Source organism: Eubalaena glacialis, chromosome 1 (assembly GCF_028564815.1).
Source record: "Eubalaena glacialis isolate mEubGla1 chromosome 1, mEubGla1.1.hap2.+ XY, whole genome shotgun sequence".
Classification (NCBI taxonomy): domain Eukaryota; kingdom Metazoa; phylum Chordata; class Mammalia; order Artiodactyla; family Balaenidae; genus Eubalaena; species Eubalaena glacialis.
The window spans coordinates 179,417,894-179,445,690 of NC_083716.1; the positions used below are offsets into that span (position 1 = coordinate 179,417,894).

Consider the following 27,797-nt stretch of genomic DNA (forward strand, 5'->3'; position numbering starts at 1 on the left):
GGGCTTCTCATTGCGGTGGCTTCTCTTATTGTGGAGCACGGGCTCTAGGCACACGGGCTTCAGTAGTTGTGGCTCGTGGGCTCAGTAGTTGTGGCTCATGGGCTCTAGAGCGCAGGCTCAGTAGTTGTGGCTCACGGGCTTAGTTGCTCCGTGGCATGTGGGATCTTTCCCTGACCAGGGCTCAAACCCGTGTCCCCTGCATTGGCAGGTGGATTCTTAACCACTGTGCCACCTCATCATTTTTTGCCTGATTTAATAACTGAGCTTCCTAATTGGTCTCCCTCCCCTTCTTTTGCTGCCATTTTTATGTAGCTGAGAAAACGCTTTATTTAAAACTCAAACCTGTTACCAACTAGATAAAACCCAGCTCTTTCGCCCAGTATGTATGGCTCAGTGCTCTCACTCCATCCTCACTCTGCTGCTACGTCTCGCTTTGTTTTTTTCAGTTTGTGCTCCAGCAGTGTCAGACTGCTTCTGCATGTGTGTGCACGCGACATGCACACACACATAGTGCCCTCCCCTCTTTCAAGTATAGCATGCTCCCGTTCCTTTAAGATTCACTCAGGTTTTATTCCCCTGGGAATCCTCTTCTAACGTTTCCCCCATTCCCAGGCTGTGCTACCATAATATCCTATGCATATTTCTATCATTAAATTAACCATACCTTAGTCATTTGTGTTACCCACTAGACTGCTAGCTCCTTGAGGACAGAGATTATATCTTTTATTGCTCTTTGTCTGGCACCTAGCACAATTTCTGGCCTATGACAGATATTCAATATATGCTGTGTTCTTTTGGGAAAGTGTTACTATTTTGTAATTTGAAATGTTCATATTTTTCTTTTGTTTGGTTTATTAGCAACATGCCAGACGGGTTTATGAAATTCTTCGACTACTGGTAACTGACATGAGTGATGCTGAACAATACAGAAGCTATAGACTGGATATTAAAAGAAGACTAATTAGCCCATATAAGGTAGGACTTTCAAGAGTCTTAAACATTATATTCTTGTCACTGTTTAAAATAAAGAAGAAAATCTAGCAAATGCCAGTGCATGGGAGAGTCCAAATCGTTTTGCTAAGTTAACTTTTACAAAAGTGAAAATATTCTTCCAGTTAGTTATAAGAATTCTCCCTGTCGTAATTTTCCAATGTAAGCTATAAATCTGTTTCCATTCACTTAAAAACTAATCCCAAGGATAGTCTACTCATGGTTATTTTTTTCTTTCATTTGTATGCATCTTTTTAAAAACTGAATGCCCAGAATCTTCCCTAACAAAGTTATCTTGTTAGTTTTTTCTAATTGTCTTCCCATTTGTCATATATATTCTGTTTACCTTTGCTCCTTTCTTCCTAAATATGGCCTTGGTTGCCATTTGTAACCTCTATACTTGACCATAGCTGAAATTGCAACTTCGTGTTGTTTACCTCTTTTTTTGTTGTTGTTGTTGTTGTTATTCTTGCTCCATTCCCCCCGCTTTTTTTCATCTCCTTTATTTTCCTCTAGCTCAAAAATCTCCCCTCCTAGATCAGGTCTGGCCTCATCATCATTTGGCCATTATTAAGGTAGATATTGTCCACGCCAGCTTGTGTGGAGGAGGATTTGCTGTGATTCTTGTAGCTGGACAGTAATCTGATTGGAGAGAATATTCATTTATTTATTCAACAACTAATTATTGAGTACCTGAGATGTGGTTGCTGCATTTGAATACACTATACCTAGAGGCTTATACAGCACAATAGCTGGGAACATAAATGACAAATTCGAATCTGTCTTAAGATTGAAGGAGAAAGTCAATTAATAATGAGTACTATGCGGCCGCATAGCACAGGGAGATCAGCTCGGTGCTTTGTGACCACCTAGAGGGGTGGGATAGGGAGGGTGGGAGGGAGGGAGATGCAAGAGGGAAGAGATATGGGAACATATGTATATGTATAACTGATTCACTTTGGTATAAAGCAGAAGCTAACACACCATTGTAAAGCAATTATACTTCAATAAAGATGTTTAAAAAAAAAATAATGAGTACTTAATATATCAAGTACACATAGTTCTGATTTTTCTTTGCTTTAATATTTATTTATTTATTTATTTATTTTATTTGGCTGTGCTGGGTCTTAGTTGCGGTATGTGGGATCTAGTTCCCTGACCAGGGATCGAACCCAGGCCCCCTGCATTGGGAGCGCAGAGTCTTAGCCACTGGACCACCAGGGAAGTCCCTGATTTTTCTAAATTAATCCAAGTTTTATTTATCATAGATTCTGCTTTATAGAGCAGTCTTTTGAATGTTGATGGTATATAGGTCGTACAACGCGTTGAATCCCAGCTCTTTTCCTTTATCACATCTTGTTTGCAGTGCAGCCGTATTTCCTAATTTGTTTTTGTAATTCTAAACATATCACATTCTGTATATAAAAATAATTATTTGCTAATGACTATACATCCTTGTATCTCGAATTCATATATATGTTTTTTTCTTCATAGTGCCATTTTATTAAGCAATTTAATGGATTGATTTTCTAGCTTATGAACTACCATCTGCATATAACAGGTTGTAATAAATTATAATGGTCTCTGTTCCCAAAAATTGTCTGAAGTAACATTTTATTCTTTTATCAATCCTTATGTTTTATCAATTCAGAAACATCAGAAAATTGGTAGAAATGGTACTTTCCAAAGATTTTGATCTTTAATATTAATTTGTTAGCTAGAAAATTTCTTTATGATGAAATTAGGCATGTAGAACAATATAATTAGGTGTTATCATGACAACATTTAAGAGTATTAAAACTGTTTTAGTAAAGTAAAATAATTTATTGAATTATGCATCTCAGATACTTGTGATATTTTATATAGGCAGATGTAGCAAATGAGAGAGGATGAATTCTAAGTATATACAGTAGTCATGAAGTTATGCCAAACAGTGGGAATTTCTGTAGTTCATAAAAGCAAGTATTGTCTACTCTTAAAGGATGATGATTTTTTATATTAAGTATCCTCACCTGTCCAGCAAGTTCACCTTATCTAAAAGACAACCAAAGACTGGTTATTAAACTCTTTAAATTCTTAACAGCCAAAATGGGTATCACCATCCTTGCACTAAAGCTCATACACAAATTATAAATTCTTCAGATACTTGCTCGAACCCTAGTTATAGTACGCACATTTTAATGAGTTTAGTTATCCAGTATTCTTTCTCATTGAGAAAACCAAGAAATCTTGAGGGTCCTCTCCCCTACTTCGGGTTGATAGCCACAATGTGGTTGAAAACTTACCACAAACTTAGTAAAAGCCTAGAAATAGTTGAATGCCCTATAGGCATGGGAGGAGTTATAAGATTTCTTTGTTGAATGTACGCAAGTGATTTTCTCCAATTTGTCATTCCAAGTTGATACTCATATACTTTGTTGTGCTATCACAGCATTCTCAAATGCAAAATTATATTTAAGAATAAAGTAAAATTGCTTAATATTGAGTGTGGTTTCAAATTTTTTTAGGTCTTAAAGTGTATGCCAAATGGGGAAAGTTTGGAGTTTAGAATTTACATTTTTACTTCAACATATTTTATGAAAAGAAATTCTAATTTAGATTGTCATAAGTTATTACTGAGGTATGAAATTATTTATTGATAGCAAAGTCCACCAATTCTGTGCTGCCTTTATTTGAGGGCTCAAATTTCCGTATCAGCTTAATCACACTGTTCCACTAAGAAATTTTTTGGGTAGCTATTAGAAGTAGTTGTACCTTACTTTAAAAGTTCTCTAAACGCTGATAATTCATTTGTATCAGTGCCAAGAAGGGATAAAAATAACCTATATTAACTAGAATCATTTTTTAAAAGCACAAAAAGAAACTCTGTAATACAGAAGTAATTTTCAGGTGTTCAAAAAATAAATTTGAACAATTTGGCTAAAAAAAGAAAAGTTGGTGCAGCTGCTTGGTTTTAGCATTAAAGTTTTTATATTGTTTCATGGGCATATTTTAATTCATAATTGGTTTACAAGTATAAAATTTAGAATCATTATTATAATATCATTGGATTTGGAATCAGAAAACTCCATCTTGAGGTCTAGTTCTACCTTTTACTAATTGTGTGAATGTCCACAGCTTATTAACGTCTGGGTATTAGGCTCCTCTAAAATGGAAATGCCTCCATAGTGAGGAACTGAAGAGAAAGAAATACAATGCATTGCACATGTTTTTAAAGATAATCTTTTGAGAAGTCTTAGGACTCGTCAATGCCTCCACACCATTATTATTTTTAAATTCTTACAAAAGAACCTTATCTCTTTAGTTTACAAAAGAGACTAGTTCAGCAGATAGAAATTAAGGAACCCTTAGAGGTAGTGGCATTTTTGAGATTATATTTGTAAACCCTCTTGGAACCTGTGAAAACTAGGCAAGAAGAAAGAATTGTTTTCTGGACCTTTAACACATTACATGTGTTAAAGCCAAATGTTAACATAAATAAATTGACACTAATACCATCTTTAATTAACTTGTCTGCATTAATTAAAATTATCAACAGCCCTAATCTGTGAAGGAATTAACTTTTTGTTTTTGGAGGGTGAGAATTATTCTGAGCCTACAGGAGGTCTATTTCAATCTTAAGGAGTTCTGTCTTTCAGTATTTAATTTGTACTCCCAATGTATGTCACTTTGCTGGATAGAGGTGTTCCCCAAATCAGTTTTTTGTTTGTTTGTTTTTGGGGTTTTTTTGGCTGTGTTGGGTCTTCGTTGCCGCGCGTGGGCTTTCTCTAGTTGCGGCGAGCGGGGGCTACTCGTCATTGTGGTGTGTGGGCTTCTCATTGCAGTGGCTTCTCTTGTTATGGAGCACGGGCTCTAGGCGCTTGGGCTTCAGTAGTTGCAGCATGTCGGCTCAGTAGTTGTGGCACACGGGCCCTAGAGCGCAGGCTCAGTAGTTGTGGCGCACGGGTTTAGTTGCTCCGCGGCATGTGGGATCCTCCCGGACCAGGGATCGAACCTGCATCTCCTGCATTGTCAGGCGGACTCCTAACCACTGCGCCACCAGGGAAGTCCCAGTTTATTTTTTTAAGGTTTTTTTTTAAAACACATTATTTAAAAGATTAATTTTTAATATTTCATACATATACAAAGTGTTGTGTATATATAGTTTAAAGAATATTAAAATTATTTTAATATTCCTGAACAATAAACAAGTTATTTTAAAAATTGAACCACAGTTTACATGCTCATGAGGAGCTTCTATATAATAGTTGCACATTTTTCCATAAAGCTAGTACATGTATTTTTTATTCCAAGGTACTTAGAACTCTTAAATTTAATTCAGAGATGTACTGCCATGCCCATAAAAATTATAATAGAGATTAATTCTGACATCCATCTGAAAAAAACTGACAATGAAGAAATTGAAGGTGGCAAGGAAGGGGGAGATAAATTGGGAAAGTAAGCACTCTTAGAGATTTAAAAACAAGATAATTTAAAACAGTATGTTACTGGCACATGATTCATTCTATAGGTTATTTGGAACAGAATTGATAGTCAAGAAATATTTAAGAATTAATATGGTTCTATTGTATATAAGAATTTAATATGATTGGAGGCATATTCAAGCAGTATGGTTAGATTATTTCATAAATGTTATAACTGATTAGCAGTTTAGAAAAATAGCTTTTATTCCTACCACATACCACAATAATTTTTGGATGCATGACCCTTTAGTTCCTGAGCTGTTTCCTTAACTTAGATGCTCTTATATAGGGCAGTTGTGCCTCTTGGCAGAAAAAATAACTTTTACAGCAGAAACAAAGCATTTATCATCCACATGATTGAAGAGTAAGAAATATACTGTCCTTCCAGGCCTTGGGAGCAATAAATTTGAATTTTCATCACTTCTCTAGAATATTCAAAGTGTGGTTAGAAGATCAGCAACATTGGGAATTCCCTGGCAATCCAGTGGTTAAGACTCTGCGCTTCCACTGCAGGGGGCACCGGTTCTATCCCTGGTTGGGGAACTAAGATCCCCCAAGCCGTGCTGGGGGTGGGGGAGTGTCGGGGGCGGGGGGAGATCAGCAACATTAACATCACCTGGGAACTTGTTAGAACTGCAGAATCTCACCCCACCCCAGACCTGCTGAATCAGAATCTGCATTTTAACAAGGTTCCCAGGTGATCTTTGTGCACATTTAAGTTTGAGAAGCACTGTATATGTCTATATTCCGGAATTATTAGGGTTTCCTTTAAGGGGACATTTATTAGTTTTTAGGATGGATTTAAGATATCGTTTTTAGGGTTTTGTGTTGTTTTTTTTTTAATGTCTTTGGAAGTCAGTTAGATATAGGGACTCAGAATACAGACTTCCAAGCAAATCATTAGGAGCTGAATCCTGGCTTCTCAGCTTACTACCTCTGTAAGTTATTTAACTCCTGCATCTTTTTTTTTCTTTATCAATTGAAGAAAATTATAGTGCCTATCTTATAGAGTTGTTAGGATTACATGAGTTAATATATGTGATTTCTGATCTCTATGTAGAATTAGCTCTTCGTTATATGCTTTAATAAAAGAGGATTGATATAATCTAGAACAGTTTATCCAAAATGTATGAAGGTTTCATATATTACAGTGTTTTATATAATGCAGTGTTGCCACCCACCCAGGAATCTTGGAGTCCTTCTTCATTCTTCTTTCCCCACATCACCCAGTGTTTTCTTCCCTAAATCTGTTCTGTTCCTTCCATCTCTGCTGCTACTGACTTGGTCTGGACTTTCATCATCTCTTACTTGAAGCGCTGCAGGAGCTGCTGACCTGGCACCCCAGTCCTGTCCTCAGCATTACTAACAGTATTGTTCTGATACAGTGTCCTGTTTAAAAGTTGTTACCAGCCCCTCAGTGTGGTGCAAACTCCTCAGCATGGTGGTTTCCTTCTCAGTAAAATGGAGAGGGTTTAAATAAGATAATGTATGTCTGTACAGTAGAGACTCAATAAATGCTAGTTAATATTGTTTTTTAAAATGTGACAGTTTTGGGCTCATCTTTCTGAAACTCTTCCAACAGTTTATGTTGAAATTAACATGTGATCCATAAATACATCTCTGGGTAAGGGAACTCAAAAATGAGCCTAGTGGCAGAAGCCAGTTTGGAATGAAAATTAATGTAATTAATGATTAAATAGTGAGATGAAACAATAGCACTTAATCTCAGTTGTCTTTCTTCAGTTAATATTTTTTTTTAATTAAAGAAGTATTTGAGTGTCTATACTGGCCAGTTCTTTATTATGCTTTGGAGAGGGGGCTGTTAGTCACATATCTATATTTACCATTAATTGACACAAATTACATGTCTTCTGGAACCTTCCTTTTAGAGAGTTTATAATTCACGGTTAACATTATGTTTAGGCTTCCTTAAGAAAAAACTGTATGGGACAAATTCGGGCATATTTCTACTACTATTATTTTTAACATTGGAGACTTATATTTCTTTATATTAGAATTTTATTAGCTTTCTTAGTCTAACCAATAATTGTGTTTGTTGCTTAGAAAAAACAGAGAGATCTTGCTAAAATGAGAAAATGTCTCAGACCAGAAGAACTGACAAACCAGATGAACCAAATAGAAATAAGCATGCAACATGAACAACTGGAAGAAAGCTTTCAGGAACTTGTGGAAGATTATCGACGTGTTATTGAACGCCTTGCTCAAGAGTAGAGGTTATACTTCTCTGTACAGGAAGTTTGAAAATTTCTGTACATGTGTTGTGAAAACTCAGATGATGACTTTAATTTTAAAATCTTGTAACATTTTACTTACATTAAAAGTTATCTTTAGTTAAATATTTTCTTTTGCAGAGATTGTATATTTTAAAATACTGTTTAGAGTCTATGAGCATATATTACATTAAAAAAAGATACAGCTTCTGAAATACCACTGCACTTGCTTCCCTTCTTAAACAGTGTAATAAATGCTTAGTTGTGATATGTTAATGTGTACTGATATGATTCTTAAATACTTATGATAAACTTCTTCAGTCTTGTTAAAAAACGTTAGGTTTTAAGCTTTTACTATCATTCCTCCCACACTTTGCTTCTAAGATTTTACATCTGGCACCTTTAAAACACATTTCTTGGGGCTTCCCTAGTGGCGCAGTGGTTGAGAATCTGCCTGCCAATGCAGGGGACATGGGTTCGAGCCCTGGACTGGGAAGATCCCACATGCCGCGGAGCAACTGGGCCCGTGAGCCACAACTATTGAGCCTGCGCGTCTGGAGCCTGTGCTCCGCAACCAGAGAGGCTGTGATAGTGAGAGGCCCGCGCACCGCGATGAAGAGTGGTCCCCGCTTGCCGCAACTAGAGAAAGCCCTTGCACAGAAACGAAGGCCCAACACAGCCAAAAATAAAATAAATAAATAAATAAATAATTAAAAAAAAAACAACAACATTTCTTTAAGGTCTTCCTAGTAATCTTGGTCTCACTATGTGAGTTTTCTAAGTAGGAAATGTTCCTAGTATAGAGTTGTTTTAAATAAACTATTAACCACTTGTTGGGAGTAGTGCGGGTAATAGAAGGGAAACTAAATACAGCCTAAAACCTAAATGTTTGGCATCAAATATTAATTGAAGATAATTTGGAGGTTACCATAAACATTTTATAAATAATAATATAAGATAGAAATCAGTTCATAAATCCAGTTTACACACCATTGTTGAAATATATCTTGTGTAAAATGAGGTATATATCTGTTGTGATTTGATATAAGGTTACCAAGATGTTGAAGTCCAACAAGGAAAAAAACAAAGTAATGATAAATTGCTTAATATAGTCTTTATTTTATTGAAGTAGAGCTAAATAAGTTGCTTGATACAGTCATTAAAAGTAAAAGCTTGATTTTTTAATGTGTGCCAGTAAGCCACATATTGTATAACATCAAAAATGAGATGTAAGTTGAACTTTACTTTTAAAATCTGATGTGTTCAATGCTCAAGGCAAAATCCCAACTTGGACAAGCACTGTCTTATCCTTAGATCAGCTTTCCATCAGTAAAATCTGTCAAACATAGGAGAAGGAAAGTGACTAGTACCCTCTGGACACAAAATAGCTGTGGCCAGCAGCATACCAATGGCACTAAACCATCCCCTTAAAATGAGAGTGTTGCAAACGTTTCAGCCAATCTCATCTCAGAAGCTTACATATAGATTAAATTTGTTGATTTCTGAAAGTATATGCATGTACATAACTTGTACAGATAGAATGAACCAGTTCAAAGTCCTTCTGAAACTATATGAAAACAGTTTGTTTTCCATCTAAATTAGCAGATTTAAAATTTTTTTATTGAAAAGTCACGATACCTAAAAATGAGCTCGGAGGAAGAAAATCAGTACAATCTAAATAAATTATCTTTCAACATCCTTTTTTATATAGAAACCAGAAAAAGCCAGTGTGATACCAATTTCTGTACATTGTTTTTAAACAGTGTTCTATGTTCCATGGTTAAAGATCTCGTTCAGCATTAATCTTTCGGACTTGAAAGGCTGTACCTTCATTTTGAGTTAGAAGAGTACGTGTTAGATCTGCACCTTGTGCAGGCTAATTAAATACCAGCATAGATGTACAGGACCGTGTGTGAAACCTAACACAGCCACCTTCTAGGTCTTAGCAGTCACTTTTCACCCTGTGGTAGTAGCCTTCCTCCGCTTTATCACCCACGTACACATTGACTGTATTTACTTGCTGCCTTTACCTTTTTCCCTTCCCCCGTCCACCACTCTTATTTTTTTCCCCTGTCTTCTCCAAGTTTCATTTTCTCTACGTGTAATATCATGTTTTCTTTCTAAGCATCAGTGTTTTTCATCTGTAAAATGAGGTTGTACTAGAATTATCTCAAGGCTCCCTCCCTGTTCTAAGATCTGTGCTTAATCCTTTTTACATCTTTTCTCATCACTCTTAAGCTTTTCTACTCAGATGTGGGTGTAGGTGTAGTATATGTCTAAAAGTATTTTTATAAATCACACAAAATTCAGTTTATACGTTAGTTTATGTGTGAGAGGAAAAAAAAAACAACCCACTACATGTCCCTGTCTCCAAATTGCAGGGGCCTCAGCTTGCTGTACCAGAGTCTTGTCTATTCTGAAGATTTATCTGATCTGTTTTCTTGCCTACTAAAGGAAAGCTCACAGCAAAGCCTCCAGTGCCGTATCAGAGAATTATTAGAATCACAGACCTCAGAGGTCAAAGTGATTTACTTCCTCAAATTTATTCTTAAGTTCTTTTTATTAGAATTGAAAAGCCAGTTCGAGAATATTAAATACTGATTAAATAATAAGGTACCCATAGTTCTTCCTTCTAAATGAAATTATTTTATATTTATATATTATCTCTATATACATTGAACATAGTAGCGTTTTCTTTTTAACAAACATTTCTAGTGTTCAAAATAGTTCTTATAGACGTACAATATTTCATGTTGATGTGCCCATATTAAACCATTTGCCTAGGTTTTTTTCTTTTATTATTACAACATTCAAATGAATTAGTGTCTTCGTGTATATATATTTTTGTATTTGTTAAGTATTCCTCAAGATAAATTCCTGGGAATTGCAGTTACTGAGTCAAAACGTAGGAATATCTCTATGGCTCAGTTATATAAACATGCCATATTTTCCAGAATGCTTTGTAAATTACTAAGAGATATTAATGTGTATACTGGTTTTAACAGAATTCAGTGGTACGGGATGTTGATTTTGTTGTTGCCTCAATAGGTATAAAGTCTCAAATTTATATTCCTTTTGCTTAATGGGAAGGCTGAATATTTTTCCATGTTTTTGTGAAATTTTTTCCCTGATAAGAATTATCCATTTGATTTTTTTTCTCTTAGAATTACTTATTCAGTCTCCCAAACAGAATCTGTCACTCCCTCTCCTTTCTACTTCTTATTGCACTCCTGTAGTGACTTGGAAGCCGTAGACAAAACACTCTCACATTTATTTATTAAGCTCCTTTGAAATACCTTAGCATATCAACAAAGTATTTCAAAATGTTATAAGGTATATTTTAAAACAGGAATTTCATAAGTTGATTTAGCTTGGACACAATTGTAGTTATTAATCCAACCTTTCCATTTGATTTTTTAAATTTGTCTTTTAGGATCTACACTCTCATTTTATAGATGGACAATAGATCCAGAGGTTCACTTGCTTAAGGTCACACTGTGAATTAGTGGCAAAGCTAGGACTATATACCCTAGGCTCCTGGCTTCCACTCCTCCATCTCATCTTCCATCAAGTAGGCCAACCAAGTCTTAAGCATGCCAGGAGGGGCTTTTCTTTCATCACCATCTGGGAAATACCTCACTTGCATGTTTGCCCTAGTCACTAGACAAATACCCCAACTGCCCTCTTGTTTTTATAACCTATAGGAAGAGGTATTAGGAAAAAGGATGTTTATTTGTAATGACAAATTATTGGTGCCTCATTTGAAGTATGGCTTGAAGTTCCTCGTTTCCTCTCAACATTTTCAATTTTTCAACATCTACAACTTCTCTGTGTTTCCATATGCCTTTACATCTTTATTGTAATACATATTTCATTCTCCTTGTATTATGCATTGCAGTGGTGGTACACAGTGCATTAATTCATTGACTTAGGCAGAGCTGTCTATATATGTAAAAAGTAGTATGTGGGCTTCCCTGGTGGTGCAGTGGTTGGGAGTCTGCCTGCCAATGCAGGGGACACGGGTTCGAGCCCTGGTCTGGGAGGATCCCACATGCCGCAAAGCGACTGGGCCCGTGAGACACAATTACTGAGCCTGCGCGTCTGGAGCCTGTGCTCCGCAACAAGAGAGGCCGCGATAGTGAGAGGCCGCGCATCGCGATGAAGAGTGGCCCCCGCTTGCCGCAACTAGAGAAAGCCCTTGCACAGAAACGAAGACCCAACACAGCCATAAATAAATAAATAAATAAATAAATTTTTAAAAAGTAGTATGCATACAGTACAAAAATGCAAAAAGGCATGCTGTGAAAAGTTCCTTGCCCCAGTCCTCTAGAAACAACCACTATTTCTGAGAGCTTACATATCTTTCAGAGATATATGCATAAATGAGCATATATATCTTTTATGTATCATATGGTAACCTCCTACAGATATTGTTCTCTAACTTGCTTTTTAAACTTAATGATATCTTGGTTTTGGGGGTTTTTGGTTTTTTCTTTTTTTTTTGGCTGTGCCATACGGCTTGGGGGATCTTAGTTCCCTGACCAGGGACTGAACCTGGGCCCCCTGCAGTGGAAGCTCAGAGTCTTAACCACTAGACCGCCAAGGAATTCCCTAAACTTAATGATATCTTGGAGATCATTAGAGCTATGGCTGCATGGTATCCATTGTATGGATATACCATAAGTTACTCTACCAGTCCCCTATTATTTAGGTTGTGTCAGTATCTTCCGTTACAAACAGTGCTGCAATGCATGCATGTTCTTGTACATGTGCTGTGCATACATGTGCAAGTATACTTACAGATTAAAGTCTAGAAATCATGGACTTTAGTCTGACCTCATTCTTAAAGTGACCATACTACTGTTCACAACAGTTAAAATTATTAACACCAACTAAGGTTACAGAAGCATAATACTGTATCAGTCTGGAATCAGCTATGCAAACGAGCATATTGGACTTCTCCAACCATCCTCCTATACTACTAGAAATATGAAGTACCTTAAAGGCACGATGATAACGCTTAGGCATATGCACATGACTTTCTTTTTGTTTATTCCTTTAGTCTTGCTTAGCTCTTCTCAAACCTTATCATCCAGAAGAATTGCTCTAACGCAGGGTTTCTCAACCTCAGCACTATTGGCATTTTGGGCCAGATCACTCTTTGTTTTGCCAGGCTGACCTGTGTATTGGCTGGTTAATAGCACCCCTGGCTTCTAGGCACTAGGTGCCGGCAGTACTATCCCCACCTCCAGCTGTAACAACCAAACATGTCTCTGGACATTGCCACATGTCCTCCGGGGGGCAAAATCACCCTTGGTTAAGAACCACTGCTATATGGGATTGAAGATTCACCCACATTAAGCACTGACTGTTTTTTATTATGTAACATGGACATAGTACAAAATTCAAAATGAGTAAGAATATTTGATAAGAAGTAAACTGCCCTCCCTTCCACCCAGTCACCTAAGTCACTTCTCCAGAGGCAATTACTTTTCCCAGTTTCTCTTTTGTCCCTCAGAGTTAATTATCAGTTTGCAGACAGCCATCATTTTTTGTTTTAACACAAATGGTGATAATACTACATGCAGTACTTGGAATCTTTTCCAGTTAAATTTAACTCATCTTTATTAGTGCATATCAGAACACTTCAATTCTAAACACCTTGATTCTAAACAGCTGTTGGATATTTATTCCATAGTTTGGTTTCAATGTATTTAGCCCAATCCTATATTGATGGACATTTAAGGCAGTTTCCTATCTTCTGCTCTTACAAGCAGTGCTGCAGTGAACGTTCTTGTGTACACCTCATTCTGTACATGTGGTGGGGGTATGTATGCAAGATAGTGATGGAATCGCTGAGTGAAAAGGCATGAACATTTTTGGGGGCTTCCCTGGTGGCGCAGTGGTTAAGAATCCGCCTGCCAATGCACGGGACACGAGTTCGAGCCCTGGTCCGGGAAGATCCCACATGCCGCGGAGCAACTAAGCCCGTGCACCACAACTACTGAGCCTGCGCTCTAGAGCCTGCATGCCGCAACTACTGACGCCCACGTGCTGCAACTACTGGAGCTCATGCTCCGCAACAAGAGAAGCCACCGCAATGAGAAGCCCGTGCACTGCAAGGAATAGTAGCCCCTGCTCACCGCAACTAGAGAAAGCCCATGCACAGCAACGAAGACCCAATGTAGCCAAAAATAAATAAATTAATTAATTTTTTAAAAAGGCATGGACATTTTACGTTTTGGTACATTTTGCACACATTTGAGACAACAGAGAAATTTGAATATGGACTCAGATGATATGGAATTTTGTTAATTTTCATCATTGTTATAATGGTACTGTGATTGTGTAGAAGAATGTCTTTATTCCTGTAAGTCACATGCTAAACTATTTAGGAACAGAGTCATGACATCTGCAACTGACATTCAAATGGTCCAGGAAAAAAGTATGTTTGTGTAAATGGCATACACATACATACATAGACATATGTACATAAACAGAAATGAAGCAAATATGACAAAAGTTTTAAATTAGTGAATCTAGGTGGGAGGGATATACAGGTGTTCACTATGTGATTCTTTCAACCTTTATGCTTTTATGTTTTCAAAATAAGACTGGGGAAAGATATTGCATATGTGAAATAAAAACAATACTATGGAAAAGGAACAATCAGTGAATAAGAAAGAGTTCTTAGAAATTTAAAATGATTGTTATAATTCAAGCAGCAGAAACTTGGGGTATAAAGTTGAAGAAATTCCCCAGAACATCAAAAAAGAGAAAATATGAGAGAAAAGAGAAATCAATGTGGGAAATCTGATAGCTGGCTTATTTTCAGACAGGAAAAGCAAACAGAAGGACATTATCAAAGAAAGGGAGGACAATTCCTCAGAGTTGCAGACATGAGTCTTCAAATGAGAAGAGTTCACTGAAGGTGGAGCAGGATTAAATCATCACTAACATTTATGGAGCACTTACTATCTGCTAAGCACTTGTAACAGTCATCTCAGTTTGCACAACAACCTCAGAGGCACACACGGTATCCTCCTCGAGTGAGGTCGAGGGAGATTATTTCGCCCAACGTCACACAGCTAGTAGGTGGCAGAGATAGGATTTTAGCCCAGGCAGTATAATTCACTTGCGTTTTTAACCACTATACCACTTATCTAAAAGGATCCATGTGTAGACTACATTATTAAATTTCAAAACACTGAGCATAAAATAAAAGTGCTAAAAGCTTTCAGAGGGGGAAACTTGGGAGAGGAGGGGGAATTTAAACAGCACCAGACTCCTTATCAGCCATACTACATGCTAAAATACAATGGAACAATGACTTCAGAGTTCTGATGGAAAATGATTTTGAATCAAGAATCCTACACCCAAGTGTGAGAGAAAAGAAAGGTAGTTTTGGAAATCTATGGAATCAGAAAACTTACTTCACACCCTTTCTGATGAAGTTACTAGTCAATCTATTTCAACGACATGAAGGTGAAATCAGAGCATGTAAGATGTGGAGTACAGGAAATAGTAAAACTATTCTGATTCCAATAAAAAAAAATCTGAGGATGGCAACTGAATAACATGTCTACAAAAGTTAATTGGTCCAAATTAGAATAGGAAATTACAAAAAAAGTGTAAAGAAAGTCAGAGTCTAAATATAATAAACTATAATTGGCATGGCTTTGAGCAGTAACTAGAAACGAAAACAGTTCAGATTGGTTGAGTCGGGTCAAACTGGGAGACAGTAGGATGGGAGACTACTGCTTTTCGTTGTAAACCTTCTTATAATTGCATGTTTTTTAAAACCAAATATGTGTTACCTTGATATAAAATTTTGTTTAAATATTGTTCAGCAACTGAAGCTCCATATAATTGTCAAATAAAATACAACTGTAAACTAAGGAAATTTTAAAAACAAGTTTATCTGAAGCAGGTAAGTGGCACCTTTAAACAGTGAGATTGTGCTCAGCCTGACTTCCACAAAGCAGAATTTGCCAAAAGAAAAGACAGTAAAGAGCTTTCTTTAAAAAATTAAAAAAAAAAAAAGGGCTATACTCAGTTCTTTTCTTTGAAAGTGATTCTCCAGGGAACCATAGTTTACCATATACTTTATTTGGCTACCAAAAGCAAACTGTCCCCATCTTTGACACACTGGCCCTACGAATCAACAGACACTAAATGTAAAACCAATGCTTTGAAATTTTTCATGTCATAATTTGGGGGGCTTTTCATTAACCCTGTGGAGAAATATGCAGTAAAAGTATAATGCGGTCTCATGAACATCTGAAGAGCTTTTGTGTGTAAAATGCTACAAGAAATGCCTCATAAATGTCTTATAAAACAAAAATTTTTAAGACCTCCAGTGTTACAATGTACACAGGCTGGAAAAGGGGCGAATCTTCTCTCCTATGACCTTTCCGGGCCTCACTAGCTTTACCTTAAAATTGGAAGGGGTAGGGTTCTAGTTGGATTAGGTGATCTTTAAAGCCCTTTCCAGTTCTTCAACTGTATTCTCTCTCTTCCAACTCCATAAAAGACCAGTTGGAAAACATGCTTTGCTTTGGTTAGACTCTCAGTTCACCTGGACAGTTCTTTAGATCTTTAATGAATAATACTGGCAGGTGAATCTGTGCAGAAGTCTTGGGCTGCGCAGTGTGTTTGCCTAGCTCTCTGAATCCCCTTTGTGAAGGCTGTGGGACCACCACAGTGAGGCTTGTTTGCTCTTTGCTCCTGGAGCAGCTGCCGCCTTTCTTCCTTTATCCTTTCTCCAGCAAAGGAAAACGCGGTGACGTCTGTGTGTGCCTCAGATGAGGAGAATGCTCTCCAGACAGGTTATTCTCGGGTTAAAGTGGATGGGGGAGCACAGAGGGGCTCAGCTCAATGGGAAGAGAGGTCGAGGCAGCATCTGCCCCCTTGTTTGTTTCAACAGCTTCCGTCTTGAATACAGAATCTGTTGAGTGAGAGGCGAGTAGAAGAAGTTAAGAAATGCAATTTAAGCAGTAGTGCATTTCTGCTTAGTTTGTCAGCCAGTTTGGGGAGTGGAGGTGGAGAGTGGGAGAGGGAAAAGGGACACACAGGCTAGTTTTCTTTTTCTATTATTAAATCCCTTGTTATTTCATAATCTCCACTTTGGAGATTCTTACTGCAGTGTAGTCTGCATAACTGTTCACTGACCAAGGAGTACTGCTTCATACTTCTAGGTAGGAAATGTCAAAATCACAAATATTTTCAACCTCTGATCTTAGTGGTCCAACTGCTTTCTATATGAACTGGTCTCACATAACCCTACAGGACACTGTTTACTCAAACACACTACAGTAAACACAGAACCATAAACCCAGCAGAAGGGTAAGCAAAGACGAAAAAATAGGAGAAGGTAACCAGGAATGTACCATCATTTCAGGAGGGAAAGGGAAAAAACAGTAAGAGGAGTAATCTTATAGAAGGGTGGAAACATTGGAAGAAGAGAAACGAGGGCAGAGTGAAGGCAAAAGGAGAAGAGAATGTACAGTAGACAGCAACAAAGACATAGGTAATACTATGCATTCCTGTCCTCTCACATGTGGTTTACCTAGTCTGTCTTTTATTCTATATAGATGTGTGACTAGTCACAGTAAAACAGGTTAACTTCCCTTAGAAAGTTCAGCAAATGGTATATGCACAGAAAGAACTCTGGATGAATACATATCAACGTATTAACAGTGATTACCTGGCAAGAGCTTTTCTGGGGAACTTCTACTTTCTATATTTTACACTTCCGTATTTTTAAAATGTTTTTAAAGAGCACATATTACGTACATGTGTAAACAAAAAAGAAAAACCAAAACAGACTTAAAAAAATTCTAACAATGAGATCGAGAGCGTTTTCCTTTCTCTTTTTTTACAAATGTGGATTAGAGATGGTAAAGGAAGCATTATTTCCCTTTCACCTTCATCTTTGCAGGAAGGACTTTAACAGGTGCAAGTTCCTGGGAATTTATATAATTAGAGTTCAGCATTTTTCTCAGTTCTTGGCAGCCAGGGATAGCCAAAATCTGTGACCCCTCACACCTGGTGTTGCTCCTAAGAGGCTTATAGTCTCAAGGGTACTTGGTCTTTCTTTATGGACAATTTTGTGAGCATGTTAGTCTCAGCTTTCCAATTGGCTTCCTAAGAACAAAAGTAGTATCACATCTCCTTGGAGCCTAGAGTAGGCACTTAAGTATTTATTGATTGGCTGATTGATCACTAAATTCTCTTGGAAACTTTTTGCCTTTCTTCCTTACTCTGCATGGAATTCTTCATTCTCCAGAAGTGTGTAAGCAGGTGCTACTTTTCCAGGGCTTAATAACTGAGAATGGATGATAGTCGATAACGGTACACGTTTTTATTTAGATTTCATGGGGCAAATACACCACTTCTGCTTTAACCCAGCTTCCCTTAGAGCCAGTGCCAAGAAATGAGGTCAGGGAAGCCCTGTCCCTCAAGATAAAACTCAACAGCCACTGTGGAAAATAGTTCGGAAGTTCCTCAAAAAACTAAAAATAGAACTACCATATGATCCAGCAATTCCATTCCTGGGTATATATCCGAAGAAAACAAAAACACTAATTTGAAAAGATACATGCACCCCAATGTTCATAGCAGCATTATTTACAATGGCCAAGAAACAACCTAAGTATCCAGCAACAGATGAATGGATAAGAAGATGTGGTATATGTACAACAGAATACTATCAGTCATAAAAAAGAATGAAAGTTTGCCATTTGCAACAACCTGGAGGGTATATTATATTTAGTGAAATAAGTCAAACAGAGAAAGACAAATACTGTATGTTATCACTTATATGTGGAATCTAAAAGATAAAACAAACTAGTGAGTATAACACAAAAGAAACAGACTCACAGATACAGAGAACAAACGAGTGGTTACCAGTGTGGAGAGGGAAGGGGAGAAGGGCAAGAGATAGGCGTAGGGGATTAAGAGGTACGAGCTACTACGCCCAAGGTAAATAAGCTACAAGGATACATTGTACAACACAGGGAATACAGCCAATATACTATAATAACTATAAATGGAGTATAATCCATAAAAATTTTGAATCATTATGTTGTACACCTGCAATTAATATAATATTGTAAATCAACTATACCTCAATTTAAAAAAAAAAGATAAAACTCAGATGCATCAGTGAGTGAGGTCTGGGACCACCCTCATCCTCTTCCTTATGGCCTTCCCATCTCTTCCCTCCCTTGGCCCCTGCCACCATTCCAGGTGGCCTGCTGCTCCAACAATGTACAGGCTGTTATGCTGAAGCACTATTTCTGCCTACAAATCTCCCATAATATCTTTCAAGCCAAGAGGTTGGAGCGGCTTTAAATGAATGTGAGCCAGACTGTGCCTGAGAGCAACAACTCCCTTGGGACAAAGTTTGGTCTTACCCTACAGCTAAGTTAGCCCTATCTGATCCCATTCCACTCTGCTTAATCACAGTGACAGGCTGCACGGGGGAGGGTGCAGCATGCTACTTGCTGAGCCCACTTGGATTAGGCCTATAAATGGCTGGAGAGCCACAGAATCTTCAGAATTTCAATGTAGGAGGGGCTCAGGTAGGGCAATCTTGTTAGAAGGGGGTGGAACTTAAAGTTTCATTTGCCTAGGAATTACATGGTCTAGAAAACATCATTATACAGATCAAAAATGGGGAGGCAGGAGGGTCACACACGATGCCAGCCCCCCTCCCCTGCCTCCTGGCTTCCTCTTGACACCGCTAGAGACGAAGGAAGCAGGGCACAAACAGCACAGACAGATCCTCTTGCACGTGACACTACTTTTCCTCAAGAAAACACGGAGCATTTACACATTTTCTCTAAGGGTCCCCCTAGATTACCCAGTAACATCTCCATCATTATCTCAAGTGATTGGTATAGGAAACAACATTCTACCAGCAAGTTGGCTGAGAGTGCCCTAGAAACTTTCTGCCTGAACATAGAATCATTTGAAGCTGGACCTTAACTTTAGAGGGGTCCAGTCAGCTTAGACAGCTCCTTGTTATATGTGCAGATTATGTTTATGCAGGACTCCAAGTTCTTGGAAAGAACGTTCATTTGACTTAAAAAAAATGTAGAGTAGCCCCTGCTCACCGCAACTAGAGAAAGCCCGCACGCAGCAACAAAGACCCAATGCAGCCAAAAATAAATAAATAAATAAATAAAAATTTTTCAAAGCTTTAAAAAATGTAAATAAATAAAAGTATTTCCTCACACTAAAATCGAACACATTGGAGGGAAGGATGGGAAATATTCTTCTCAAGCCATAGAGTAAACTGCTAAGAAACGATCCTGATATTAAACCAAAAGGCTAATTTTTCTGATTCAGATGGCAAAACTGAGAAGCAAGCTCAGGAAGGGAGAATGAAGGCACCTGAGGCTAAATGACAGCCCTACTGAAGCTGTGCAGGCCCCAGGGCACCAGTTTCCCCCAGCAGGCCACAGAACCTGCTTTGTGCCTAGTAGGAAACACCACCTTATTTCAGTTAGTCTTATGTGTTCATATGTAACAAGCTTCTTCTATAGATATGTAAGCACCTTAGTCTTTATTTTGTAGTCTATGTTTTTAAGTATCTTGCATTATAAGTAATCTTCATAAGTACTTAAAAATCTAAACTGTGTAACAAGTTACAGGACGATGTATTACAAAGCAAAATTTATTTTTAAAAGGACTTACTGGGACTTCCCTGGTGGCGCAGTGGTTAAGAATCCACCTGCCAACGCAGGGGACATGGGTTCGAGCCCTGGTCCGGGAAGATCCCACATGCCGCGGAGCAACTAAGCCCGTGCGCCGCAACGGCTGAGCCTGCGCTCTGGTGCCCTCGAGCCACAAGTGCTGAGCCCGCGTGCCACAACTGCTGGAGCCTGCGTGCCTGGAGCCCGTGCTCTGCAACAGGAGAAGCCGCCACAGTGAGAGGCCCACGCACCGCAACGAGGAGTGGCCCCTGCTCGCTGCAACTAGAGAAAGCCTGTGAGCAGCAACGAAGACCCAACGCAGCCAAAAATAAATAAATAAATTTATTAAAAAAAAAAAGAGATTTACTTCATGTAGCATAATCCCTAGAGCATTTTAAATTGTTAATCTGAATTACAAATTCAGTATCTACATTATAGAAACCAATATAATTTCAATTTTATCACAAACTTATATACAGCTTTTGAAAAAGTTATGTAATATAAGTCTAAAATAAACTATCATTAAGTAGAAGAAGGAGGAAAGAAAAAAATGACTTTTTAAAAATGAGAATGTCGGAATTTATTTGATTTATTTCTTTAATAAAAGAAGATTAGATTTTAAAAGATGCTAATAAGACAATCTTTTAAAAACCAAGGTAAAAGACCTATAAAGCAATAATTAATCACAATTAGTTAAAATATTTTAACATTTAAGAATGAATTTCTGGACACAGAAACTGAAGGTATTAGGAAGTTATACTTTATTTCTTGAACCCTGGTTTTGAAAAATTATTCAACTTTTTTTTTCAAGAAACACAAGTACAAAATCTGAATAATGGTGGGAGTTCAAATCAATGAAGTGCCACAACATAATTAACCTTCATTTCACAGATGGGAAGATGGGCAGAAATGGAGTAGAGAAGTGAGTCAGTAGTAGTTACTCAACTAAATGAAAGCAATCTAATGCCCTAACACCCAGGATCATAGATGTTAGAATTGCCAGGGATCTTAGATGTCAGGGGTCCAGCCCTTTTTTATACCGTTGATCAGTATGCATATATCTCATAAATTGATGATTTTGAAGGACACATGCTGGCAGTTCTTAATCTTTCTAAGGTCAGAAGGATGTGATGAAAGAAGCTAAATCAAGAATCGGTGCACAAGCTATCACCTGTGCAAGTTCATATCTGCTTCATTTCTAGCTCATCCTGCATATCCACATCCTTGCTGAACTTATTGGAAATTTCCTCACTTCATTCCACTATGGTGGTGCCACCTGAGTTCTCATAGTGTTTCCTTTTCCTTTTCCTTCTAGTTGCAGGGGAATAAATTGTGCATTGGTTTTCCAAGGATTGGCTGAGCTGAATCACATGAACATGTGTTCTATTTCAGATGTGTTTGAAATTGGGCTTAATGCCTTCTGACATTTCTCTAGGGACTTCTAGGTTTCTTTTTTTTGCACACTTCTTGAGACTCGGTGTTCTGCTAACTCTCAGGCTCCTTTCCTGAACTCAGATTGTTGGCTTCAGTTACACTGAGGACAGATTAGCACGTTCAAAAACCCTCCCCTTGGAATTCATCTGCGTTTGAAAAAGGTGGGGCTTGAAGTCACCTGAAAGAGTACTTTTCATTCTCATCCTTGTATATTTTATTTACCTCAGTGGAAAACATCTTTTCTTTTTATCTTTCAAGGTGACCCAAAAGCATACAAAACTGGGTCTCCAAGAAGTATTGATGTGTCCTCTAATGAACTACCCAAACTCACTCTTGTTTTTCTCTTTCTGACTTACTTCACTTTGTACGACAGACTCTAGGTCCATCCACCTCACTACAAATAACTCAATTTTGTTCCTCTTTATGGCTGAGTAATATTCCCTTGTATATATGTGCCACATCATCATTATCCATTCATCTGTCGATGGACACTTAGGTTGCTTCCATGTCCTGGCTATTGTAAACAGTGCTGCAATGAACATTGTGGTACATGACTCTTTTTGAATTATGGTTTTCTCATATTATGGTACCTACATACCCAGTAGAGGGATAGTCTGTCATACAGAGTGAAGTAAGTCAGAAAGAGAAAAACAGATACCGTATGCTAACGCATATATATGGAATCTAAAAAAGCGGTACTGATGGACCTAGTGGCAGGGCAGGAATAAAGATGCAGACGTAGAGAACGGACTTGAGGACACGGCGGGGAAGGGGAAGCTGGGATGAAGTGAGAGACTAGCATTGACATATATACACTACCAAATGTAAAATGGATGGCTAGTGAGAAGCTGCTGCATAGCACCAGGGAGATCAATTCGACGCTTTGTGACCACCTAGAGGGGTGGGATAGGGAGGGTGGGAGAGAGGTGCAAGAGGGAGGGGATATGGGGATATATGTATATGTATAGCTGATGCACTTTGTTGTACAGCAGAAACTGACACAACATTGTAAAGCAATTATACTCCAATAAAGATGCGAAAAAAAAGTAAAAACATCAGGACTATGTAGTCATTAAAAAGAATCAGCTCTAAGTGTTCTAAGATTTGATGTTTATGAGTGGAAAAGCAAGTTGCAACAGTAAGTATGTGATTCCATTTAAAATCTTTACACATATTTGCCTGTAAAAGGCATGGAATGACACACACAGTGGCTGACTAAATAGTGGGATTGTGGTGTGTAGAGAGAGTGAGGAAGGGGATTTACCCTTTCTTTAAAAAATCATTTCTGAATTGTCTGGGTTTTTCACTGAGTGTGTAGTTAAATTCTTAAATATTAATTAGGAGACATCACACATGTTCACCAAGAATCCTTATCAATCTTTACTGCATTTGGAGACTGTTACATTCTTGGTTTGACTGGGTCCATGCAGAGTTCAATTCCTTCACCAGACATTCCTTGAATATCAGGTTCTTTGCTGGGTACCAGGCTACCAAGATGATTAATACCTGGTCCATGACAGAATGGAAATCTGCCCCAGAATGCAGATAAGAGGAACAGCGAATTTGGTAAAAATGGACACTGTCATCACTAGGGATACACCAGCTCCCTCACTTGATTCATAACTGGCCTTCTGTAGGCTTCATCTTTCGGCAGCGCAATTGGCAGACGTCATCCTCTCATTGTTAAAAGTCAAATTTAGGATTAAGACTCCACTTAATACCGCTGAGCTCGAGGTGTCCTTGGGGAAGGAGAAGTCCCCTGAATATACCCACTGTGGTACCCAGAATAGATTTTGCAGCTGCACACAGATCCTATCTTGTCTGTTGTCTCTGCTGAGTAATGTAGATTCTGGGACAGCAAAGGGGCAGCTGGTGACTTTGAACCAAATTTTACCTTTCAACTGAATCCAGGGAAATAATTTGCAACAAAGGGCAGACGATGCAAAGTGCTATGTTGAACGCTAGATTGTGCTTTATTTTTTCCTCCCAACTTTACGTTTCCATGCGCCAAAATGTTGATGCTACAAATATTGGATACCACGCTTACCTGACAGGCTTCTTCCATCCCACCTGGGCGCGGGGGCTCGGAGCGAGCGCGCGAACCGCGGCTGGAGCCCGTCTCTCGCGGCCGGAGCGGACTCGGCCGGCCGCGGGTTTCCCTACTGGCCCCGGTGCCCGGGCCGCTCCGCCGCCTGGGCTCCTGCAGTCAGCCCCCGGCGCGCACGCGCACTCCCCTCTGGCGGCCTCGGCGCCTCCGGTCTTCGGCAAGGCTGCGACTGGACGGCTCCAACGGGCGGGGCGGGGCGAGGGGGCGAGAGCTCGCGGCCACGTGACCGACGCCAACATGGCGGCGCCCAGCGGCGTACACCTGTTCGTCCGTAGAGGTAAGCACCTGGAGGACAGCCCCGGGGGGCTTCTCACTGTCGCTCACTGGGTACGCAGTCGGGTTCAAAGGAATACACGTCCGCGATCAGACATCTCGGCGCACACGAATGTGCTTTCAGTTCTGCGGACAGACGCAGACACACGATGACACATTGCCACAGGAACATACCCACAAGTGTTCATTTGTCACTTGCCTAGATCACGTCACTGCGTGGCATCTATTTGCAGTCCCTCCTTGAGATTTATGGGACATTGTCTGAGGTTTTCTTCGCCCACGTCAGTTGTGTGATTGCTGTAGCAAACTTTTTTATTCCTGCTGCGGAACAATGAACCTACAGTAACTGAAATGCGCCTGGACACCCAGTTGCCGCAGAGAAAGCAACTTGTATCCGTTGGCATGATACAACACGTCTTTTGGGGAACTTGCAAAATGTGATTATTCTCTTCCATTGACTTAAAGTTAAGAAGAGGAGAAATTTTGTCTGGCTAGCTTTCAGTAGGTGTTACTCTTGTGTGAGTGGTGAGATTTTAGTAAATGTGCAAATACTTTTGCAGGTGAATCTTTGTTGGATTTGAACCGGTTTCTGAATCTTTGTTGGAAAGAACTAGGAAGTTGTTTCAAGGATGGGGGAAGAAGGGAATTAAAATATTTTCAAGGACTATTTAGGTTTCAGGAATGTAGGAACAACAGTCCTGTGAGGCAAATATTATTTTCACAGTAAATAGCTACCGTTTATTAAGTGCTTTTGAAGTACCTGATACTGTGTTAAGCACCTAACATATGCTAGCTACCTTTTAAAACCCAGTGAGTTAGGCATTATTCTCTGCTGATGAGAAAAGTGAGACAAAGAGGTTAAGTAATAAGACTAAGATTGCACAGATTGTTAAGAGGCAAAATGGGCATTTGAACATGGCACTGATTTCTTTCTTTCTTTTTTTTTTTTAAGTGCTCATTCCTCTGCCCTGCGTGGCATGGTCTCTTCACAGAAGTCAGTGTGCAAAGTTCAGATGAGACAGGACAAGTATGATGAGCATGTGTGAGAAGTAAAAAGGAAGATGTTTCTAGAGAGGAAGGAGGTTGGTAGGCAGTTAGACCTCAGTCTTTCAGTGTAATACAGTGTTAGTGGAGATGACTAAGGAGCCACAGGAAGATATGAGGTGAGAGATGTGTAAAGGGAAGGTGATGTAGGCAGTATTTTGGACTGGTTGGAAGGGAGAGTGGAGGCCAGTGTGAGAGTACAGCCTTGTGAAAAGAGCACCAATTTACATCTCTTAAGATCTGGGTTCCAATCCAAACTGTTTACTAATCAAGTTACTTTTTTTCTGTTTCCTCTTTTGACAAGAATTAATGGCGTTTAGACTTCTTTTTTGTGCACTGCAGGTAATGGTGAAGAGGATCTGGGCAGATAGTCAAGGTAGAGGAGGAGCCAAAACACACACACACACACGTGTTATATACACACACATATATGTATGCATATGTATATAATCTCTTTGCAGAGTATAGAAATAACATATTCATCTTTTTTGTCACTTATGATTTTGACAAATGGTGGTTCAGACAATCTTGGAAAAAGCTATTACAGAAATAGCTATAGTAACCCATCCCACTATACCCCACAAGAGGGTTATCTTCTGACTAGAAGAGGGGGATCTTCTGATTACAAGAGGGAGGGAAAATATGTCATCAGGAAGAGATTTAGTGATAGGGAAAGGCCCCTTTATGGGCTATTCATAATTAGTTTTATTATGCATTGCAGACAGGTTGTCCTGTACCACCTGCTCTCTGCCCCCCAGGGTTGAAAATGAAGGGTAAATTTATGAAGGGTCCTCTCTTTTCTCTCTTCCTCCTTTTCACCCTTTTAGATTGATGTAAATTAATCCACTATAAGGCTTTATGTGCCAGGATTTATCATCAGCATCTATGTGCACCTTTCCCTCTTGGAAAATGGGAAGAAGAGTTGTTTTTTTTTTAATTTATTTATTTTTGGCTGCGTTGGGTCTTCGTTGCTGCGCGCGGGCTTTCTCTAGTTGTGGTGAGCGGGGGCTACTCTTCGTTGTGGTGCGCGGGCTTCTCATTGCAGTGGCTTCTCTTGTTGTGGAGCACGGGCTCTAGGCGCGCGGGCTTCAGTAGTTGTTGCACGCAGGCTCAGTAGTTGTGGCTCGCAGGCTCTAGAGCACAGGCTCTGTAGTTGTGGCGCATGGGCTTAGTTGCTCCGCGGCATGTAGGATCTTTCCGGACCAGGGATCGAACCCGTGTCCCCTGCATTGGCAGGCAGATTCTTAACCACTGTGCCACCAGGGAAGTCCCAGAAGAGATTTTTTAACCTCTTAAGAAGGGCATAAGGTTTCTCTCATGACTCTCCAGCTCATTGTAGCTTTAATCACAGTACACCCTCTATATAGTAGTTACCTACTTCCTCTCTCCATCCCCACGCCTAACTAGATTGTTAATTCTTGTTGAGCAGGAACCGTGTCTTATCTATGTGTCTATCTTAATAAGCACAGTACCTGGCTCAAGAGCTTACTGAATTGAGAGGCTGTTAAGACTTGTTCTCTTCTGAGGAATTCCCTGGCGGTCCAGTGGTTAGGACTGGGCACTTTCACTGCCGAAGGCGTGGGTTCAGTCCCTGGTCAGGGAATTAAGATCCCGCTTAGTATCCCGCAAGTCTTACAGCGTGGCCAAATTTGTTCTCTTCTATCATGGGCTAAGGGATGGGTGGAAACTATAAGTAGTGACATTGGAAAGGGGAAAGGATGGATTAGTCTCTTGAAAGGTAGAGAGAAGGTAACAAGAGCCTTTTAGGGATGAAGGTACTCCTGGTATTAGCACTGACACTAAATCCCTGATCACGGTGCAAAATCCCTACCCTGGGGCCCCAGGAGCTCTCTCCTTGCTTAATCTCTCACTCCCAGTTCCCACTTTATTAGAATCTTTGTTCCAGCTCTCGAAGCTGGCACATAAGATCCTTTACCCAGTGAGTATGGGAAGGAATGGTGAAGGCAAAGAAGGGGGCATATTTTCTCTTTTACACTCTTGTTCCTTTTATGAGCCAGTCTCTCCTGGCTTGCCTCCTGTTTCTCTGATTTTCCCAGACTTCCACTAGGCTCTTCTTCTACTTCTAGGTTTATAAATATTAGTGTTCCCCAGGATTCTGTTCTAAGCCCTCATCCCTGTTTCCTCTCTTTGTTGTCAGCAATCAAATTTACCTACCTCAATGACTGTCAAATCTATACAGTTTTTAAAAATCAACAGAGTATCCCCTGGAACTGAGCACCAGGTCTGAATGCCAGCTGTCTGTTAGGTATCTTTTCCTAGATGTCTCACAGGCCCTTTAAGCTCAACAAGTCCAATATGGAAATGAATATTTTCCTGCACATCTGCTTCTCCGCGTATATACTCTGTCTCCATTAATGGCATCGCCATCCAGGCGGTACCTAAGTGTAAATATTTAAGGGCTTTTGGTCCCCACCACTGCCTTCAGTGTCTATGTCCAGTGAGTCAGTAAATCCCATCTCTTGGATGCCTCCAGTTTTCTGCATGGTCTGGGTACAATTCTTTACCATCCCTTGTAACTGGTCTCCACCTCAGT

The 27,797-nt window shown here is 39.2% G+C and overlaps 3 protein-coding genes across 5 annotated transcripts in view; 2 read left to right on the forward strand and 1 right to left on the reverse strand.

Moving 5' to 3' along the window:
- The window catches only part of HAT1 (histone acetyltransferase 1), a 48,136-nt gene extending 40,190 nt beyond the window's left edge, over nucleotides 1-7,946 (forward strand). For all 3 annotated transcript variants that reach the window (XM_061201950.1, XM_061201968.1, XM_061201959.1), the window contains 2 exons: nucleotides 859-975; nucleotides 7,518-7,946. In XM_061201950.1, coding sequence (XP_061057933.1) covers nucleotides 859-975; nucleotides 7,518-7,685 — 285 coding nt within the window. In that variant the 3' untranslated portion in view covers nucleotides 7,686-7,946. The remainder of the gene's footprint in view (nucleotides 1-858; nucleotides 976-7,517) is intronic.
- Nucleotides 1-23,911, reverse strand: part of SLC25A12 (solute carrier family 25 member 12) — a 183,961-nt gene extending 160,050 nt beyond the window's left edge. Inside the window, exon 1 of the mRNA XM_061184870.1 lies at nucleotides 23,867-23,911. Within this exon, the coding sequence (XP_061040853.1) occupies nucleotides 23,867-23,884 (18 nt within the window). The 5' untranslated portion in view covers nucleotides 23,885-23,911. The remainder of the gene's footprint in view (nucleotides 1-23,866) is intronic.
- The window catches only part of METAP1D (methionyl aminopeptidase type 1D, mitochondrial), a 79,299-nt gene continuing 75,272 nt past the window's right edge, over nucleotides 23,771-27,797 (forward strand). The window contains exon 1 of the mRNA XM_061184912.1: nucleotides 23,771-24,203. Within this exon, the coding sequence (XP_061040895.1) occupies nucleotides 23,771-24,203 (433 nt within the window). The remainder of the gene's footprint in view (nucleotides 24,204-27,797) is intronic.